General features: G+C 42.0%; 1 protein-coding gene across 1 annotated transcript in view; it reads left to right on the top strand.

Moving 5' to 3' along the window:
• The window catches only part of LMCD1 (LIM and cysteine rich domains 1), a 64,576-nt gene that overhangs the window by 22,313 nt on the left and 19,757 nt on the right, over window positions 1–22,506 (top strand). Inside the window, exons 2-3 of the mRNA XM_039481297.1 lie at window positions 11,009–11,097; window positions 16,229–16,484. Coding sequence (XP_039337231.1) covers window positions 11,009–11,097; window positions 16,229–16,484 — 345 coding nt within the window. The remainder of the gene's footprint in view (window positions 1–11,008; window positions 11,098–16,228; window positions 16,485–22,506) is intronic.

The following is a 22,506-nucleotide window of genomic DNA, read 5'->3' as shown; positions in this document are numbered from 1 at the left end:
CGCACCTTGGTTTTGGTGCCTGACTAGGTGCCTAATTAGGCATCAAGTTTAAAAACTTTTTGGCCTTGCTGAACAACTGCTGCATAAGTCATAAACCTCTGATTGGCATCTGTCTTCATTGTGGGAAAGGAGGAGATAAATACTGTTCAGACTTTTAACAATCTTTCTTTTCTCAAATGTTGAACACCCGCCTGGCATGCCAAAAGGAATTAGAATGATGATCATGGGCATGGCCCTGAGAAATGCAGCATGCCCTCAACTCCCATTGAACTCAATAGGAGTCACGGGTACCCATGATCCTGCAGGATTATGCTTTACCTCAGGACTTCACCAGGGGTCAGATCAGTACCTCATCAGGGGCTCCCAGTGAAGTGAATGGGAGTCTGTGTGGTAACTTCAACAGGAACAAGCCCAAGCCCCCTAAACAATGTGCTGCTTATGACTTGATTATTATGGCCAAGCCCATGATAACCTTATTTTCCCAACAAGGCAATGCCCCGCCCCCTTTGTGAGGCAGCATCACACCTGACTGGATCACATGTCTGGTGCAGGGGGGGAAAAGTGGCTAGGCAAGTGATACAGCCCCTTGCCTGTAAGAGTAAATGAAGCGTATTGAGCCATAGCTCCATACTGTCCAGTGGAGGTGACTGGATGCAAAGACAGGGCCGGCTCCAGCTTTTTCTGCCACCCCAAGCTTCATTCTTCGGTGGCAGGTCCTTCACTCCCAGAGGGACTGAGGGACCCGCTGCCCAATTGCCACCGAAGACCCGGACATGTCGCCCCTTTCCATTGGCCACCCCAAGCACCTGCTTCCTTTGCTGGTGCCTGGAGCCGGCCCTGTGCCAAGGGCAGAGGGAGGCTCTCCATGCAAGAGTGAAGACTGAAGAAATCTATTCTCAAAGGGGTATGTCTGAGGCACAATGCCTCTAGTGCTATAGAGCTGTGGTATGCCCCATTGCTCAGAGGTGGTGCGTCAGTGCACTGTCTAGCCCTTAACTTTAAATGTTTTAAGATAATGGTTACAACATCTACTCAATAGGCTGGTTTATGCAGTTAGCCTAGTACACCACATAGCCAACTGAGTGCCGGGGCCATGCCAATATTTCTTGTTGTTCAACAGCTCCTGTTATAGCCGCAACATATCAAGGTAAGCCCTTCTTATTGTGCAATACATCAACCTGAAGAGTCACTGTCTGCATGATAAACTTGCCTTGCGGATCTTAGCAGACAACACAACCAGTGCTGTTTCTGGCAGTACTTTCAAGCCCTTTATCACTGGAGCTTTAGATTGGATTTGTTCAGACCACAAGATCATGACTACTAACAGGCTTTGACTCCATTTTGAGCCAATTTGTATAATACAGGAAAGTACTCGGGTGTTTACTTAGACATTAACCCCAGTAAGGGTGGAGGAATTGCTCTCTGAGGGCTCTGTGCTGGCTATCGTCAGTACATCTGTTCAGCACTGGGAGGTCTCAGAGTTCAGCCTGTTCTAGTGAGCCAAACCCAGTCGTCTTCACCTCCCCTTACCTAAACTTGGGACAAATGTAGCTATAGTAAGTGTTTCCCATAATCTGTCTCCTTTCTCGGTGTGCTAAACTGTCTGGGATCAAAAACCACTGATTGTGTGTGGCTTTAGGTCTTATTTAGAAGAGCTTCCAGGGAGAATGTGAGCACATACAATGACATGAGAAAATAGCTCTTACACTTAATGTGTGAGGAGGGGTGCGAGTGACACTAACAGTAAAAAGTGAAACTAACATCAATGGGAACTTTTTGTTTAAGGATTCTGCCAGCCATACTCGGATTAATGCCTTACTCTGCAAGCAGAGTTCAGTATACTTAAAGAATTGGGCCCTGACTAAGGATTTCATCCCTGGAGCAACAGTAAGGCAGCTTGAACCATTGTCATCCCTGTCGTGAGTGGACATACTTAAAACTTTTCATCCCTGGAGCAACAGTAAGGCAGCTTGAACCATTGTCATCCCTGTCGTGAGTGGACATACTTAAAGGATTCGTCTCTTGCCAAATTTACTCCTGGGAATTTACCTTCTCACCTAGACGCTACACTTCATCAAGTACAATGTCAAAAACTAACCCTAAAAAGTCAGGAGTAGCCATGTTAGTCTGGATCCGTAAAAAGTGACAGTCCTGTGGCACCTTATAGATTAACAGACATATTGGAGCATAAGCTTTCATGGAGCGTCTGATGAAGTGGGTATTCACCCATGAAAGCTTATTTTCCAATATGTCTGTTAATCTATAAGGTGCCACAAGACTCTTTGTCACTAAAAGAAATGGTTGTCAATAGTTTCCCTCTACATCTTAGCACTATAGAAGAACAAGGCAAAGTTCTATGTTCAGGGATCATCTAACACGGGTAGGCAACCTATGGCATGGGTGCCGAAGGCAGCATGCGAGCTGATTTTTCAGTGGCACTCACACTGCCTGGGTCCTGGCCACTGGTCCAGGGGGCTCTGCTTTTTAATTTAGTTTTAAATGAAGCTTCTTAAACATTTTAAAAACCTTATTTACTTTACATACAACAATAGTTTAGTTATATATTATAGACTTATAGGAAGAGACCTTCTAAAAATGTTAAAATGTATTACTGGCACACGAAACCTTAAATCAGAGTGAATAAATGAAGACTCAGCACACCACTTCTGAAAGGTTGTTAGATCAGAGGTCAGCAAACTTGCCTCTAAATGGAATGGTCCAGATCTTCTGCTGGTATAATGACTTCATTGGAGGTATGCTGACTTCTACCAGCTAAGAATCTAGTTCATCATTGCTATTTCTCTAAAGTGTTTCCTTGGCTGGAAAAATATGGAGTCTATTCTACCACCCACTCTGTATGAATCTAAGAATTTCATTTGCACTGATGCCTTTTTAAATACTAAAAAAATTAACCTAAGCAGTCAAACTAAAATAAAACCCCTAAAATGCGTTGTATCTAAGTAGCTTGTTTTTCTTTCCATGCAATGTGTGGACACATTGATCACTTATTTTTAAAGGCGTTATGAATTTCTTCACTCTTCACTTCTGATCTGTTAAATGGTACCTCATCTTGCACTGCTGCTATTTGTAAGTGTGCTTGTACACAGGTAGTGTCAGAAAATCAGACCGTTCATGAGCATTTGTTTTACATTATCTTTCTGTTAGTCTTTTCCAGGTCTTGTTTATGGCGGGGAGGTTTGTAATCCAAACACTTAAAGATGCATAAAGTAGGGGAACTAAGCTCCATTTCTGGGCAGGAAGTACTGCTGACCATGCGCATTTTAATACAGGCAAAGGCTCATATTATGACCAGCCCCTTCACAGGGATGCAAATGAAGAGTGATTGGAAACCTCTCTCCACTCTTGTGAAAGATGACCACACGTGCCCTCTTCTGAATATAGAGGGCCCACTGCCTCACTAGCCATCTAAAGTGGGTAGGAAAAGAGGTGGAGCCACTGGCCAGCAGAGATGAGTGGCTGTGCAGGGGAAAATGCAGCACAACACTGAAGTAGTGCATCAGGCATGCCCTCTGCCCTTAAGTATCTGGAAGCTTTGGAGTGTGTTCTGCTTCCCCAAGGCATGATGCCTCCTGATACTCTGAAGGAGATAGTGCAACTGCACAGGATTGTGACTGGAAGGCAACAGAGAAACCACCCTTAAGTGGCTACTTAAGTCCTCTGTACTTCTGGGGACCCGGCAGTGCAGAGATCTCTGCACCTCATGGGTTGACCCAAACTGTCAAAGATACTGTAAGGTGTGAAGTGTGTCTTAAGGAGCCCTCTCTTCTCTAGAAGAGCCTCTTAAGTGTTAAGCCCATCGCTGCACATTATTCTGACACTTTCACTTTTCTTCCCTGTTCTGCTTTAGGTCTAGGTTAGCACAAGGCTGGATTTGAGCTGGTTCATATGCCTAGTACCATGAGGAGCAGTGCTGTCACACTGTTGAAAGTTATGAAACAAAAGTACCCTAGAAAAGTTAGATATGATGATCCTATCTCTGAGGCATGGAATTAGCTATGGCAATTAAACAAGTGGGGGAGGAGCCATGGGAGGTATTTTCTACTGTTTGACTGATAACCTGAGTCTACATTTGCCTAAGAATAAAGACATCATTTTACTTAAGGAAATAGACCATCTGTTTTACATCTTTAAATCAAAGCAAATGGTCATGTGGAAAGGCTGAACTGCATAATCCCAAGAAGTTCACCACTCTATATTGACAGCTCGAGATAAGAGTTAATTGAATCTCCAGTATACTAAATCCGGTCTGCTTTATTGTATTTGCTTGAGCTGAGGAGATGTGTAACCCTGATACACAATACGGGAGTTCAGAAAGGTTCCACTGCAATTGAGGCTGGTGTTGGCAAAGTGGCTGTGTTGCCTAGAAAGCAAATGAGAAGGTGAAACCTATTTCATCTCGGCTATCAGCGTGTGCTGACAAAAACATGCAAAGTGCTTATTTATCTTGTAGATGAGGGACTGGTTGACATAATAGGGTCCGCTATGTCATCTGTTGCAGCAGAGAAGTGCACGCTAACGGGTGCTGCTGAATGTTTAACCCTTGAGTGCAACATAGTAACATGTAGGGCCCCCGGGGCTGTCTGTGTCCCAGCTAACTGGCTGCCCTCTGGGCCACAGCACTGTCTGGAATCTCCAGTCCAGAGCATGGTGGCCCTAACCTGGCACACACCCCTAGGCCTTTATGTCCATCTGGAGTAAAGGGGCTAGAGCAGGTGTAAGGGTCTCCATCTTGTACATATGAGTTGGTCAATCAAATCTGTTCAGTACATAATGGAGCAAACTGGATCTCAAACTGTTAGAGCTTTAACAAAGGAATAATATGGATCTGGTAGAGTTCATAAGTCAACTGTCTGACTGGTGGTAGCTGCATTTACACTTTTTAAAATCGCTTTCTAAATCCACATTCCATAAAGCATGTAAATACCAGAGCCAAACCCCACTGAAGTCAACAGAGGCTGACTTCAGGTGAGCTTTGGATCAGGCCCATTTGGACAAGTCTACAGTCCTATAAACACTGTTAAACAGAACACGGTTGAGTGAAATATCAAATATATCTCAACTTCTTTCAGCTGCCGCTGGATGTTCCTGACTCTGTTAATGTCTCTTGACAGGGTACTTTGTAGACCTTTAACTGGCTGACATTGGACCCCAAAATAACCTGTGGCTTCAATGCTCCCCTACGTTTTTCTCCCCTTTAGTCTCTGTATCATAACTCTTCTAAATGGGTTTTATTTAATCCTATTGTTTGCCTTTTTAAATAGAAGCACAGACTCTTTTGTATAGACTTAAATTCTGTCAAACTTTTTTTTGACTCCCTCTAGTTGCAAACTGTACATGTCCTGATTAAACTCCCTAGTCCCTCTTTTATATTTAATGCACTGTTCCAAAACAGATAATGCCCTCATTGGCTTCCTGACTGTCCCACAATATTAGGGGTCCCAAAGATTGACTGGGGGTAGGGTTGCCAACATTCTAATCACACAGCTGGACACCCTAGCCCTGTCCCTTCCCTGAGGCCACACCCCCTACTCCCTCACTACATTCCCTCTCCCTCTGTGGCTTGTTCTCCCCCCCACACCCTCACTCACTTTCACTGGGCTGGGGCAGGGGGTTGGGGTGCAGGAGGGGGTGAGGGGTCTGGCTGGAGTTGGGGACGGGGGGCTCCTAGCTGGGGAGGTGGGCAGAAGGGTTCAGGGTGTGGGAGGGGACTCTGGGATGGGGCAAGGGGTTGGAGTGTAGGGGGGTGAAGGTTCTGGCTGGGGATGTGGGCTCTAGGGTGGGGTTGGGGATGAGGGATTCAGGGTGCAGGGGGGGGCTCTGGGTTTTGGGGAGGGGGGCTCAGGCCAGGGGTTGGGGCCCAGGCTTACCTCCACAGCTCCCAGTCAGTAGCACAGCATGGGGGCTAAGGCAGGATTCCTGCCTGGCCTGACTCCACGCTGCACCCCAGAAGCAGCCAACAGCAGGTCCGGCTCCTAGGCGGAGGTGCAGCAGGCAGCTCTGCATGTTGCTTTCGCCCACAGGTACTGCCCCACAGCTCCCATTGGCTGGGAACTGCGGCCAATGGGAGTGTGGAGCTGGTGCTCGGGGTAGGGGCAGCACGTGGAGCCCAATGGGCCCCCACCCCTCCTGCCTAGGAGCCGGACCTGCTGGCTGCTTCCAGGGTGCAGTGCGGAGCCAGGACAAGTAGGGACTAATCTGCCTTAGCTTTGCAGCACCACCCACTAGACTTTTAATGGCTCAGTCAGTGGTGCTGACCAGAGCCGCCAGGGTCCCTTTTAGATCAGGTGTTCCGGTCAAAAACTGGACACCTGGCCACCCTAGCCGGCGGTGACTTTTGAAGAATGTGGAGAAGGGGGGCCAGTGACCATTTCAAGGCATATCTTGTGAATCCTCAAGACTGAGGGATCTAGCTCTTCAAGGACTTGTAGCAATTTTTTTCTAGCTGTGGTGCATCACGAGCTATGATGTGTAGATTTACAGTCTCCTGTCAGCTGTGTCCTTTGCTTGTAGCTCAGTAGCCAGTTTGTGCCATTCTACTGCCCTGCCAGCTATTTTGTCTGGTTTGCATCCTGAAGGCTCATTAACAAGACAGTAAACTAATATTTGGAACCATATCTGGTGGGGCAAGTAAAAAGTATTTATAGACACATTGAGTCTTAAAGTAGAGGCTAGACCAAAACCATTGCTTTAAACATCTCTGAACTTCAGCAGGTTGGAAATCCTAGACCTGGATCGAATCTGAACTCTACAGCTCAGACTCATACAGGGGCCAAAGATGATTATAAAGGAGGTATGAAAGCATTTACTGGGACCAAGTGTCATCTAGCTATGTTTGTGTCTCTGATTAATTCACTTAATTCTTTGCATTTGCTCTCAAAGCACTCTGCAAACCCTGACTTCATTGAACAAAAGAGGAAACTGATACAAGCTGAGTCACTTGGCAAGGGCATGTGGCTCTGTGCAGACTTGCTAGCTAGATCTTTTAACTATCTTCCCTGAAGATGCTGTGCACAATGGGCATGCTCCAGCCTGGGGCTGAGCAGGACTTCCCCCTGCAGCTGCAGCTCTGGGCTGCAGTTCTGGCCTGGGCAATGGAACTGAGAGCAGGGAACCTGTCTCACCTGTGATGCTTCTGAGGCGGGTGTGGGGGAGAGAGTGCTTTATTTTTTTGCAGCCTTAATGTTCTTTTAATATTAAGTGTGTTTGCATAAAAATGGATCCTGGAGTAGTTGTAGTAATCAATTTATTTAGAAGGGAATATGAATGTTGAACTACTAACGGGAGCTGTCCCTTTAAGAACAGACAATGTTTGACTGAGAGCGATGTGTGAGATGTCTTTCTTGTCTGTGCCTACAGGATGAAAGACCCAGTCTGTGTAAACTCCAGAAAGGTCAGAACTTGATTTAGTGTATATCTTTCCTGAAAGCCAGGCAACACTCTCACTTAAGAGACTGGATGTATTTGGGGTATTGCTAATGAGGCTTAAATGCTTTCACTTGTAGGTCACTAGTCTAAATCCTGTCCAGTACAGCAGGGTTTAAATACTGCTACTATCTAAAGGAAGTTTGGACCTTGTATGAAATTAGTTTAAACCAGTTCCCATGTCACATACTCTAGTACAAAGCATGGTAGTGAGGTTAAGCTCTTCTGGATGGGGACTGTCTTACTGTAGGTTTGCACAGAGCCTATGGCAGTAGATCCCTGATATTTGTTGTGTCCTCCAGTGAAAAATCCTGTATTGGGGCCAAAATTGGTTTACTCACTATACATTTGTGTGAGTTAACAACATCTTAATTTTCACACACACACACACACACTCACACACTGGGAATGGGTGCAGGAGGGGTTCTAACAGCCTAAGATTGAAGCATAATTGTGGGATCAGTCTTAATTGTGATTCTCGTGATGTGCATGTGGTGTGCTTTTTTTGTGAGGAGAAGGGATCCGCTCATAGGATTAAAAAAATTAACAGTTGGCAAAACTGATTTTTGGGGTGTGTGGACTTGTTGCCAGTGCAGAGGAACAGTCTATCCGAAATGGGAGTCTGGGAAGGTTTGTAGCCCTACTCAGTATTGTATTCCACAGTATCATTTTTCCTTTAGAATTACTTCATTCTTGGCTCCTGTCATACATTTCACATTCTTTAAATTCAGAAAGTCCTATTTGATAAACCTGCAGTGCAAAGACAGACAGACAGACACACACACACACGTATTTTTAAACATTATTGGCTGCTTTTGCTCAACAAATGAGCTCATATTTGCCCCTTCTTCCCATTTTGAGACTAGCATTTTTTGTCACTGCCTTCCCTGAACAGCCATGGACTCCCCTATATAAAGTTAGTCTGTCATCTGTCTTGAATGAACAGCCTAAAGTGGAGCATGATCACAACACTATTTTTTTTCCCTCTCCTTTTCCTCCCTTGGGCATTTATCTATTCCCCACCATGTTTCCCCTTCACCATGGAAACCATCTGCAAAGTAAAACATGAGATGTGGAGACTTGAGTCTCTGAACAGGGAACAAGGAAGTCAGTCCGGAGTATACACTATAATCTGAATAGCATGGGGGGCATGGATTTTGTTCAGATAATTGGCTCCTGCCCTCAATCAGCAGCGAGGTGGCCTCCCTAGTTACCCTCCTATCTGGGGGTCCCTAGTCTGTTATCCAAACATCCAAATCTCTTCTGGCCCCCCAGCACTGCAATTAGACACCTGTGGCTGGTCTTTGCCAGCTGACTCAGGCAGCTGGGCTGTTTTAATTGCAGTGTAGCTATTCAGGCTCAGGCTGCAGCCTGAACTCTGGGATCCTCTCACCTCACAGGGTCCTAGACCTCAGGTTCCAGCCTGAGCCTGAATATCTACACTACAATTAAACAACCCCCTAGCCCAAATCTTGAGTCAGTCATCTGTCACAGGCCAGCTGAGGGTTTTTAATCCCAGTATATGGGAGATGAAGATGGGATTCTGATGCAGAGATTGGGATAACAGGGTTTTGGATAAACAGGAGTATGCTGTATCATAATGCTGATTAGTAGTAAATCAGCACCATGTATCTCAATCTTTCACTGCTTTTTCTCTATTATGCAGCAACAGAAGTGAATGGAAGCTGAGGACTTGTTTCCCTAGGGAGCTATTCCTGATTATCTCCATGTGTGGACACTCCATTATTCCAGAATAAAAATGCTTTATTCTGAATTAATTTAGAACCAACTATTTTTAATCCACTTTTGGATTAAACTAATCCAGACTATAGCACTCTGATTCTAGTGTGTCTACACATTGAGATAATCGGGAATGTCTTCCTGGAGACAAGCCCTTAGAACTACATGAAATGAGAATAGTCCTGCAAGGTGCTGATGACCCTCTGCTCCCATTCATTTCTATTGCTTTAAGAGAAGGTGCTCTGTCTGAATATGAATGTATAACAAATACAAAAACTTGCCTTTCATTTGGTAACGTCAATAAATTAAAATCTGTCACTCGACTTGTAGAGGGAGCAAGATGAAGAGTGTGTGGTTACAATTTCTTTTGAACAACTAGAATGGTGAATCCTCAACATGGGAGAAGCAAATGCAGGGAGAGGGCCCAAATGAGGGGTTGGATTTTTCTTAAAATCCAGTCTGTTAAAAGGGGTATTAGTTTTCATCAACTGATCATTAAGATTCATATAAATTGCTGTAGTGTCTCTGGCCTCACATTTCCCACCTACTTGAATAATTGTCCCTATATCTAAATAATTCCTCTCGCCCAGACATTTTTTCCTGGAAGTTTATTTCCCATGGTTAAGGCCAAAGATTATCTTAATTCAGCTGGATGGATCCCATGAAACTCAGATTCATAGACTCAAAAGCCAGACAGGAGCACTGTGATCTTCTAGTCCAGGGGTCGGCAACCTCTGGCACGCAGCTCACCAGGGTAAGCACCCTGGTGGGCCAGGCCAGTTTGTTTACCTGCCGCATCGGCAGGTTTGGCCGACTGTGGCTCCCACTGGCCACGGTTCGCTGTCCCAGGCCAGCTGTCCTAGAACTGGATGTTTTTGTAAGATCAATCTCCATTTTAAAATTGGCAGTGGTGGAGAATCCACCACAACCCTTGGTAAATTGTTCCAATGGTTAATTACTGTTTTTTTTTTTTTTTAAATTATGCCTTATTTCTAGTCTGAATTTGTCAAGCTCAGCTACACCATTGAATCAGATTATATCTTTCTCTGCTAGGTTGAAGAGCCCATTATTAAATGTGTTCCCCTCCTAGGTACTTCAAATTACCCTTTAATCTTTAAGGTAAAAAGATAATGAGTGATCATGACGGAGCTCAGTCTTGAGTTGGTTTGTACATGGTATGCAAGTTGTTATAAGTTTGAAAATTAACTCATTGATAACCTCTCAGCAAGACTCAGACTGAGACTCATTCTTCTCACATTCACAGATGTCTCTCAAACAGCCCCCTAAATGGAAAATGTAAGTGGTAATTCAATATCCTGTGCTAAAACTAAATGTAAAACATACTACTTTAACCACAGTCTCTAAACATCTGTTTAGATTGTGCTGCATTTTAATCACATCTATTAAATAAATGGCCTAGAAGGGAAGGGGTCTGAAGTTTTGCTTTGATCAGAAATTCCCAGTTGTACTGATTGGTGAGCCCAATTTCTTGATCAACAAAGTTTTTATTTCAATGTTGTTTCAAGGGTTTATCATGTATAGTGGCGGTACTATAAGCTAGCACCCAGATAGGCAATAAGAGAGGTCTCTATCCCTTTTCATCTACGTTCAAGACCAGATCTTTTTCAGCTGTCTTGTTTAACCATGAGTACTCAGTTGCCTATGATTTATTGATCTGGAGACTTCAAACCACATAAGGCATAGTTGTAAAGGCGTCAACATGCTTGAGAAGCAATACACAATGGAAGAACTTGGTCAAGGTGTGTGTGTGTATGTATGTATATATACTTAATAAGAAAAATCCCCAAACATTTCTCTTTTCCAGATGTCTGTAAGCCAGCAGCAATCAGGAAGAGGGGTGCCTTGTCTGCGATGCAGAGGGATGTGTACAGGCTTTGAGCCACATTCTTGGAGGTAATATATCTACTGCTGGATGGGCTCTTTAAAAATCTCTCTTGGGGCTTTGTCTATATTCAGGCTTCACTGACTCTCAACATAGATGCAGAAACAGTGATGACATAATGCATATACGGCTTTGCTGATGAATGCTTATAGTGGGTTGGGTTAACCCAAGTGCCCAGACCTGGGTGCCAATCACCCAGGCTAACTGCACAGTGTGGACATAACACTCAGTCTCTCCACCTTGACTCGTCGTCCTCCTCCTCCACCCTATACAACCCCATCCAAAAATTACAGAAACAAGAAAAATTGTGGACTTAACATGATGTTGGAGACTATTATCCTGTTCACTCTACCAGGATGGTAGATCTCCTCTCCACCACTTCTCTATCTTCTCTTTATCCTGTAAGTTCTTCAAGGTACAGACCATCTCTCTCACAACTTGTCTAGTGCCTAGAACAGTGGGACTCAGATGCCCTAAGTAAGATCAGAGTGTTACTGTAATCCTGGTAATAATGAGTCACAGGGCACTTGCACAACAGCTCTGGGATCTAAGGGGAACCACCAGGCTTGGAGACAGGCTCCAAGATGAGTTGGGGGGAAGAATGGAGAGGAAAGGGAATCTTTTTTTTTGTTAAGATTACCTCCTGCCAGAACCCTGTACCAGAAGTGGCACTTTAATCTTCAGTGAATGAGGAATGGCTCAAACCATACAAGCTAGCAGACAAAAATCCCTTCTACACTGCCATCCCATAGAATCCTGTAATAGGATCAAGGCAGGGGAAAACTAAGCCAAAGAACAGCCCCATGCCTTCTTAGAGCAGAATCAGTACTATTGGGTTTTACTAAAGAAAGCCAAATGGTATCAACACTTCGCTGCTGAAATACTCCTAGATTCTCTCCCCTCCCTGCCCCCACCCTTCATTTGCTTCCTTACCAGCTTCTGTGTCAGTCCCGGTGGTAATTGTCTGGGTCCAGGCTGCAGACAGAAAGGAATCAGTCACATCTAGGTCTCTGCAAAGACTAAACCTTTTCCCCTTGCCTAGTTAACCATGCAGCATGTAGGGAAAACTGCAGCACACATGCATTCTTCATACAGAATATTATGAAATATTCCCTCTGTCACAGGAAGCAACCCAAATTTTTCAACTGTCAAAAGACTTTTGGGCTCTTTTCATTGAAAACTCTGAAATTTACATGGAAAATGTTAAAAGAAAATCTTTTGCCATAGCAAGCATTTTCTGAGGAAGATTCACATTTTTTCATCAGCGCTAAACACTGATGCTGCTGTACTTATAGCTCCTGATGGGCAGAGGGTGAGGAGGCATGATCTGGACATCCCTGTGACATGGTAGAATGTCCTGAGCAGCTGGCACAACTTACTGCAGTCTCAAGGATGTTTTAAGTTGTGGGGGGCCATGATCAAGAGAGGATTAAAAAGGGCAGCACTAGGAGGTGATTGGCTGTGTAGAACAAAAATGGACTAGACAGATCCAAAGCTAGAATGCATTTTTCAGTTAAGTGATATCTTTATTAAAAGGCACTTTTGTATAGTGTGACTTTTTAAAAAAAAAAAGTCACATGAAGCAGTTTACATATCTAATGTGCAGCTGTGGCTCTAACTAGCACCTTTTTTAAGGTGATATTTGGATGAAGGTTACAGAGAAGCTGAAAGCATACTAGTGATACATCTTGTAGAAATAAAAACACATGTTCAGCTTCACTTACATTATGGCTTCATTGGAGCCAAGAAACTAACAGCTGTGATGTGATTACCTGCTGTTAATAGAATGGGTTGTAATATAAAATCTGTAAGAATATATTGGCTGGCTAGAGACCACCTGCATAACAAAGGAAAATACAAAAAGTTAGCCTGCTAAACATCTATCTGGATCTCCCAAACTGCACCAAATGCTCTGCCAACACATTGCAGGTGACATACTGAGGTGTGAGGATTATTATTTTTGACCCTATAATGTATTAATCTCTAGATTGCACCTCTGCATGTGTTAACCATTTCTTTCCCTTTCTCTAGCAACCCTCATGCTAGAGCAGGGGTAGGCAACCTATGGCACTCACACTGCCTGGGTCCTGGCCACCAGTCTGGGGGGCTCTGCATTTTAATTTAATTTTAAATGAAGCTTTCTTAAATATTTTTAAAACCTTATTTACTTTACATACAACAATAGTTTAGTTATATATCATTGACTTATAGAAAGAGACCTTTTAAAAATGTTAATGTATGACTGGCACGCAAAACCTTAAATTAGAGTGAATAAATGAAGACTCGGAGCACCACTTGTGAAAGGTTGCCGACCCCTGTGCTAGAGGGTCTCAGTGTATCCAAACAAGGAGATACAATGTACTTGGTACATGCAATAACCTATATACACTAACCTAAATCTGAGCATTTTGCTATATGGTGTAAAATTAGGGTGACCAGATGTCCTGATTTTATAGGGACAATCCTGATTATTGGGCCTTTTTCTTATATAGGCTCCTATTACCCCCAGCCTCTGTCCCAATTTTTCACACTTGCTGTCTGGTCACCCTATGTAAAATGAATTTAAAATATAGTCCTTCTTTGTATAGAGTAAATGTCTTTCAGGTCGCCTGACCTAAGCCCCTTGGATCCAAACTGTACATCTAATGCCACTAGAAAAAAGAAAGTAAAAACTAGGGGAAACAGTGCAGAAAACTTAAACCTGAATCTTCCAACAAAGGAAACAAATTCCTACTTTTCAACCAGTTTCACCAATGAGTGTGGGAGACAGTTTTCACAGGAGCACAGACTAGGCAACTTATCTTTGCAGGAGTCAGCTCAGATCTTGCAGCAGTCTAAACTGAATGTGAAACTCACAGGCAAAAATAAAATCCTGATAACTAATCAAGCTATTTCTTTTACAGGCTGGGGAGCAGGAGAGGAGTTTCTATCTAAAATACTCAGGAGGCACTTAAATACAGCAGTAATGGCAGTGGGGGTGTTTGTTAGATCAGTGTCATTTTAGCAATTCTGTCCATCAGCTCTGTGTGCCCTTGATGTAACTGCAGCTGTACGATTTTAATATAATCCACTACCAGTGAGCCAGACAATTTACAAACTCAAATATCCCTCCCATAGATTGGGTTAGGGAACTGGACCAAGGTGCTGAGGGTTGTGAAGTAGCACTGTCTGAACCAGTCAAACTCTAGAACCCACAATGTAAGTGCAGGCTCAAATGGAGGCGAAACAAGTTTGCGCCTCTATTCCACCAGCCTTTTTTGTCTTAAAATAGATTTTTAAAAAGTGCACTGTGTAATAGAATGTCTTGGCAGGGATTAGAACAGGCTGTAAATCCTACAGTACAGCCTACTGCAGTTCGTACAATTCTGAGAATTTAGTAAATGAAACTGAATATTCACTTGGGTGGGGGAGGGAGTGCTAATGATGATGCTAAATGAGGATGCTCTCTTTGTGCTACTGTTTTTCCTTTGGCATCAGCCAGTTGCAAAACAGCAGACATGTACTTGATGCTATTCAATGGCACAGCAGGAACAGGGCTTGGTGCCAAAGTAATTATACTCTGTTTAGACTTTAGCCACCTGATGCACTGCATATGGGCTTATATACTGTAATGCAAATCCTGTGTGTGTTACACAGGCTTGGAACCCAGTGTACAACGATTTGAAAAATGCTTTTTAAACAAAACCCATGCTGTCTGTCCTTGCTCGCTTTCAAATCTCTGAGGCACGGGCCAACAGGATAATGCCAAATGTCCATAGTAACTATTCCACACACGGCCTCGCTGCTGTCAAGGACAAAAGTAACAGACATGGTTAGTGTGGCTGGGGAAAGTGAAAATAAAAAGCTTTGGTTTTGCACGTCACTCACCATGCTCATCAACAGGTTAAAATATCTACCTTAGCAATGGTTCTCCTAAGCCTATTTTTGGTGAATTGAGGTTTATCTCAACAGGATGTCTAGTATCAGAAATTTCTTGTGTTTCTAGAGATCCCATTTTCAGTAATTTTTTTTTCTAAAAACCATAGGCAACATCTAACCAAGAGATCTACTAGTAACATTTCTGTTTTGAGGACAACTCAAGCAGCACAGATATTAACTACTGAACATCTGTATTCCTTCCTCCTCTTATCCTGAATAATACCAATTTTGTATGGTTGCAAACCAGAAAGAAACCATAACTAAAACTTAGAAGGAAATTTTTTTGTGTCCAGCAGATGAACAAGAATTATGATTTAAGAGTCTATATCATGCTTGAACAAAACAGTTGTGTATTTTACAAGATTTTAGAACTTAACACTCCATTGTGTTCAGTCAGTTAATTTTGTATTGTTTGCTAATTTGCTTTTTAAATTATGTATTTAAGTACTGCACAGTTCCATATATGTTGTACATATGGAATCTCTGTATTGCTGAAGTACTATTACAGATGTACAGAATGTGGTATGTAATGTCACATTATACAACTATGGGTTCCTGATTTCCACACCTAAGCTGCATGAAAATCTCAGCCTTCAAAGTTCAGTTACTACTTGTTTTATGACTTGCCAACTACAGAGAAGAATTGTGAATCAAATTAATCATTGCTATCAAATTCCACTGTCATAAAAGTTATACTAAAAATGAATTTGGCCCTTTGCTTTTAAAACAGCAGTATGGCTTTATAATCTTTCCCTTTTTTTGGTTTATAATTATGACTACAAAAAACACTGAATGAACTGTACATTTCAGCAATGGAGGCCAGTGCTTTACTATTGAAAACTATGTGGTACTGCCATGAAATTAATAATCTCTTTGAGCATCCCTTATAAATTCATGGAAACTAGCTGCTCAGTCACAGCAGGATAGAAGGCACAGTTGATCAGTGTGTGCTGCTGCTCTTCTGACCAGGGACAACAGGCATTTACAGTTTTTTTTTGTTTTTGTTTTGTTTTTATATTCCATACCAGTGCAAATTCCTTTAAGGCATATCATGCTGCCTTCCCAAATGTAGTTTGCATCACAAAGCCCTTTTTGTCTTCTGTCGTGATCCAGTTTAATATTTAACCTTTAAAGTTACTAAAGTTCAGCACTGAGCCTTCAAAAGTGCACATGCCTACCAAGGTCCAGCTTATATCAAAAGGATGATCTCACTTGTCCCCACAGGAAAGTATGCAAGTCATGCAAATGTAGCCAGGAGGATCACAGCTTGAGCTCTGACGCAGAAGATGATCGGAAAATTGGCCGGTTGTTGTCTGACTCCAAGTATTCTACTCTCACTGCCCGGGTGAAAGGTGGTGATGGTGTTCGCATCTACAAAAGGAACCGCATGATCATCACTAATCCTATTGTGTCTCGGAAAGATCCAACGTTTGACACGATAACTTATGAGTGGGCTCCACCGGGACTGACCCAGAAGCTGGTAAGGATTTGCCAGTTGAGTAATATGTTCTCCATTGAGTAACAGTCCCTGTTGGAAACCTTGCCATTAAAGTATTAAAACCTTTGGTTTCTCTTAGGGTTAAAGTTCAAGCAATGGTTAGTGTATTGTGAAAACCACACAAGTGCAGAAATAACTTCAGTAGGTTCAGGCTGCAACAATAGTTGGTGGCTTGTGGTAGGTTTTGTTTCTTGTTTTGGTTTTTCGGGGATGCATATGTGGGGCTAGGTTCACTTACATTTCCAGGAGAAACATCTAATGTATTTTACAAATGTAAAGTCTACCACATTAATATAGTTAATGCCCAGTAAAAACATTACTGAGTGGACAACCTATCTCTGCTGTACATCTGGATATACTAAATCTGTGCTTCCCACACAAGTGTTCTTACGCTGAAAAAACAGGCTAATGTTTCTCAGCTTTCTTCAGGATGGTCATAAGGAAGATGGCATGTTTCAGTTTGTTCCAAAGCTAAACAATTGAGATGCTAATCTTCCATGAATAGATGCCTTGGGTGCTTGCTGTGTTGGTCTGACTCTCCTGAAAATCTAAATGTAAGACCTACTGAAACTCTGGTATGCATACATGAAGGTGGTTTAATGTGACGCATTTCAAGGCTCTGGGTTTTTTCAGCTAACCTTTAAACTGTATGACTCTGTTTTTTGAAAAACAAGGCCACTATATTAAAGCTGTAAGGACCAATGCAGCATCTACATCTGAGGCCTTATTTGCAAATTTCCTGTATGAGTCTCATTAAAAATGAACCATAGTCTCAACAGTAGATGTGAAATAATCTCCTTTTAAACAGCAGCTTAGTTTTTTCTTGACCCTTTGAGGCCATCAATAGTGTGGGCTTAATTTGAGGTGCAGCATCTCTCTTCATTAACCAGAAGCAGTCAGTGGTCATTTCCTGACCAGTAAATCATAAACTGGTCTTAAATCTCTCCAGAATGAAGCATTACTTCCTCTTTAATTCTCTATTGTCTAGGCCGCTGGATTAGCTTTCTTAAGCTATTTCTGCACAGAGCCAAACTACAACAGCCATTGTAAAAATGGTGTTTACTTTGGGGTTTAAGCTGCAATAGCTTTTGTAGCTTGCTTTAGGTCTTAAAGTAATAAGCTGATGTAAGTGATAACTGGCTAATAAGAACTATGCATGGAAGTTTCCACATTTTTGCCACTTACAAATATGCAGAAAGAGACAAGTTAATACCATCCCTTAAAGGCAAACTTCAAAGTTGAGGAAGATGCTTATTAATATTACCAACAGAACACTAGACAGCACACAGATGATAAAGACCAGGTCCCTGCACTAAAGTCTACAGTTTCAGGCCCCAAGACCATAATAAACACTTATTCAGACTAAATTCCTTGTTTGCTTACTCATGTGAATAATCCTACTGAATGCAATGTTCTTGCTTGTGTAAAGACTAGCACTTAATACTGCCAATCCAGGCTCATGACAATAAATGATGACTTACATCTGTTTAACAGTTTGCCTCTCTAAGCATTGTTGCCCTTGCCCCTCTGCAAATGACTGGAAGTGCAATCATCCCTGTCCAGCTGAAATCAACTACGTCTCCCAGAATGATCAGGCGCCAGATACTACTCTCTCAGAAAAGCTTTCTCCTCCTTCCTGTCTTGTCCTGAATCTCTTGGATCCAGAAGTCTTGTCAGAACAAGTTTTTTTGTTTGTTTGTTTTTCCCCCAATAGAATTCCAGAATCTCTTACTTCTGGCTGGCTTGGAATAGTGAGAAACTAGGCCTCTCAATTACATCGGTACTTCCAGTCTCTGGAAGCAAGTGCTGATGCGTGAAAATAAGGGTAGTGAGCTGCAGGAGTTACATGAGGGACAAGTTGAGGAGTTTGGCTAAGAGAGGCATCACTTATACTGGCAAATATCCTACAGAGGCTCTGCATGACCTTCTAATGTTACAGGGTAGAGTGACTGGCTTAATACTTTGTTTAAAAGTTCATTGTCACTCGAATGAGGATGGAATTGTCTGAGCACCTGTTTTAGAAATACAGGCGCAAATAAAATCTTAATCGTCCATATATTCTGTCAGCTCAAAAGCGGGTACAGAGACTAGGATTTACAATAGACTAACAATTTGTCTGGAATACAAAAATGTCTGTAACATACTAAATGTTTCAGGGTTCAGATTAAAAATAGGGTGAAATCCTGGCCTCATTAGGTAAATCTACACTAGAATAAGACCCACATCATGGCTCTGGCTGGCACAAGTCAGCTGGCTTGGGCTTGGGCTGCAGCCTGTACTATTGGTGTGTAGAAGTTTGGGCCTAGGCTGGAGCCTGAGCTCTGAGATCCCATGGGCCTAGGCTGGAGTCTGAGCTCTGAGATCCCATGAAGTGGGAGGGTCTCAAAATCTGGAGTCCAGACAGAGCCCAAAAGTCTACACAGCAATATTACAGCCCTACAGCCTGATCCTGAGTCAGCTGACCAGCCCAGCTGAAGATATTTAATTGCAGTGTTGACATACCCATTATAGACAATGGGAGTTTTGCTGTTGAGTTGAGTGAGATTTCACCCGTTTCCCATTTGTACAGCAGATTGTTTAAAACTTGCTTGTGGGAAACCAGAAACTTTCAGCTTCACTTACAACAAAACTAGGTTGCTGCTGTGTCCATGCAGAGAGCATGCTATACTGTAATATTTGCCCTAAGCTATTAAGGATGCTATGTAGCCGTTCTGTTCTGGTTAAGGTAGCACATTCAAGATGAATTGAGATTGATAGATACATGAGGGTGAGTTGAAATACAGGATTTGGCATAAATTCAGGGCAAGAAAAACGGGGCATAACCTACTTAGTGACTGGTCAGTCAGCATCCAGTAGTATACAGGTCATTGCTGCTTGTTAAAGTGTCTTGTGTGCTTCAGTTCTTCTAAAAAATGGTTACTCTAGCTGGTCCTGTAGTAGCTTGAAATCTTTGCAGATGGGCTTTATTTTTATGGAACTGAAATGTTTATTATATCCACCATACATAAACAGAACTTCATGTATTCTGAAGTACAAAGGCCATCCATCCATAAATATCATGGTCAACCTTTTAGCAAATGTAACTATTTCAACAATGGTGAAGGTATTCAATACCTGCTTTCTCTGAGAACCAACTATTGCTGAACTCTTCAGGCTTACATGACAAACATTTGCCATGCTAGCAAGTGCCATCTTCCTCTTACCCCCTTCCTTCCTAAAAGGCAAAGGAAAAATAAAGAGAAATATCTGGACACAGGTGCCACTGAAACACACTTCAAGAGACTGGATGGCTGGACTGTGTAACTTATTTTTCCTTAAGTGTCATAAATCAGTAGCTAGGAGCCCCACTGTTATCTGGTGTCCAGTTGTATTTATTTCATAGGGAAACCTCTGAAATGATCTCTGTCACATCAGTACTGAAGCTGAGACCTTTCTTACAGCTAATTACAGTCTTGAGTAGACCAAATCAGCTGTTTAACTCAAAAACAAAATTGTTTTATGCATATTTGAGCCAAAAAAGGGTTCTTCACCATCTGAATGGGTAGCTTGTTGGCTTTAAAATCCAATCAGATCACACATTCTTTTCTATGCTCACTATTTGGACTTGGTATATAATGCAATTATGGAAACAAATGAAAACATTTATAAAATATTTTGGAAGTAAGCTAACCAACAGAAGGAATTTTAGGGGAATTTGAATGCTTAGATTGCTTTGAGCTATGTGCTCTGGTATTTAAACATCATATATCCACACACACACACTTCTGAGGGTGTCTTTTCCTCTTCAAATTTAACCTAGGATGATTTTTAGGCTGCTCCAAAAATTCTTTTCTATGCTTCAAAGAAGGATTTAGAAGTAAGGGTAAAGTTGCAGGATTTATCAAATCCGGGAGGCATACATGGTATTTATTTCTTAACTAAACTGCCTTCCTGTTTGGGGGAAAAACAGGTTATTGTTCTCGAGAATCATGCAACTATGTAATCACATTATTTTTCAATTAAAAATAGAGCACTGTGTTGTAATAGGAGGCCAAGAATCCATCTTATTTGACTGTCTGGCTATTTAATCAAGCAGCTACTACTGGTGGCGTGTGTGTTTGTTCTTTAAGCGGAAAAAAAAATACAGCTGGAATGTTTGTTTAACCAATGTTTTGTCTTTCACAGGTCCCAGAGGAGATAGGAAGCTTGCTTGGGGATCCAGAGAACAATAATGGCAGTTCTCCAAACTAACACGATTTTTTTTTTTTTAAGCACACTTCCCAGTTTTACCAGAAATCCAATTTTCAGCATGATGAAGGCTGGCTGTTGAATAGTGGACTGCACGGCACTGGGGGAGGGTTATTTTCTATTCATGGAATTAAAATTATTCATTTAGTTTTAGGTCTTTACTTAACTCTTGATTCATAGCCATATTGCCCTTTATGGTTCTGAATCTATCACATGCCTACTAGTAATCACGTGTCTACCAATGCAGTGTAATAATCCTGTTCAGTAAATAAGATTCTTACAGCCGTGGCAGGTTAGGGTGTTCAAAGGGGAACCTTTTTTTCTCCTCCTCTGTCCCCCCCAACCCCCAAAAGATTCTGAAACCTTTAATTTCCAGCATGATTTTGATTTCAGACATTTTTGATGTAAAGTCACATTTCCAGTAAAAACAAATATTCATTAACTTTGAACACTGATAAACGTAACGTTTTCATGAGAAATTCTGAACATTAACAATTTTTGTGAAAAGCTTGAAAAAACGCCTTTTGTGTCAGGAAAAACCTCTAACCAGCAGTAGTGACTTTTTCCCTTCTGAATACAAAGTGGAAATCTAGGGATTTTCCTTAATATTGTTGTCCTGAAGTGGCTGGCTCAAGAACAGAAGGAAGTTCAGTGCTTGTTTTCAATGAGCTGGGTCTGTGTAAGTAATGAAGTGGATATCCAAAATCCCAGGGGAAAATGAAGAGAAGAGTTTGAACTATCTGAATAAAATAGTCAGGGGATGAAAAGTGAAAATGTTAGTCTCCAAGTGAAGGTAACCTAATAAAATATTTTGACTATACATAATAATACTAAAAGAAGAATCTCACTTTTATTACCACTGAATCCAGTCTTCAGTGATAGGTTGGACTTCTCTGACCTGTTCTTAAGCCACTTAAGCATCTCCTTCATCTGGAAGGGAAAAAGCGCACTGAATCTGGCCTTGTCTTGAAGATGGCCAAGCTGGCCAATACCTTTCTGTGGCTTAGAAAGGCTTATGAATTTTGCTGTCATTTTTCATTTTCTTTACATTACATTTATTTAAAAAAAACCAACCCTCACATCTGGCACTGGAATAAGATGTCTTAGATAGGTATGTTGACATATATATTGGTCTCATGGCTCTGCTATAGGAGTACATTAGTCTTGCCAAATTATTATTAAATTTGTTCATTAAGGTGTACCGGTTTTTGCCTTTTGCTTTTTGTCTTTTGTGCTACAGCTGAACTAGGCCAGCAGATTTTGAGCTGTCTATTCTGTTATCTTTAATATTCTTGGATAAACTGCCTTGACTCTTTTTCCACTCAATAAATGCTTATGGCAGTATATTCTCACATCTATTTCATTTCTATGGAAGCTATGTCTGTGACACATTTAATTGCGCTTAAAGTAGCTGCAGCGTTTCTGTAGCTTGCTTTAGATTTATGACATACATATGCATAAAGATTGGGCCAATGTTGTTTTTCCTTGTGTGGTCTTCTGTAGAAACTTGTCTTTTTTATTAAGGATCAACATTTTTTAAGGGAGCCTCAACATGATCTTGAGTTTAGTATCCACAGCTGTCTGTAGGACACTTGTTTGGTGGGGCTGTAAATTATCAGGAGCAAAAATCAACACTTTGAAGACCTATCTGTCTATTCACAAGGTAAATAGACAGTTTGTCTAAATACCATTGCTTGCAGCCGCATTTATTTACACTGCCAAAAATGTGGGGTGAAAACCTGGTCTTTGGGGAACTGAATGGACATTTAACCATTGA

This window comes from Mauremys reevesii, linkage group 7 (assembly GCF_016161935.1).
Source record: "Mauremys reevesii isolate NIE-2019 linkage group 7, ASM1616193v1, whole genome shotgun sequence".
NCBI classification, from domain to species: Eukaryota; Metazoa; Chordata; order Testudines; family Geoemydidae; genus Mauremys; species Mauremys reevesii.
Note: the sequence above shows the minus strand (reverse complement) of the source record. Positions and strands in the feature narration are given on the sequence as shown.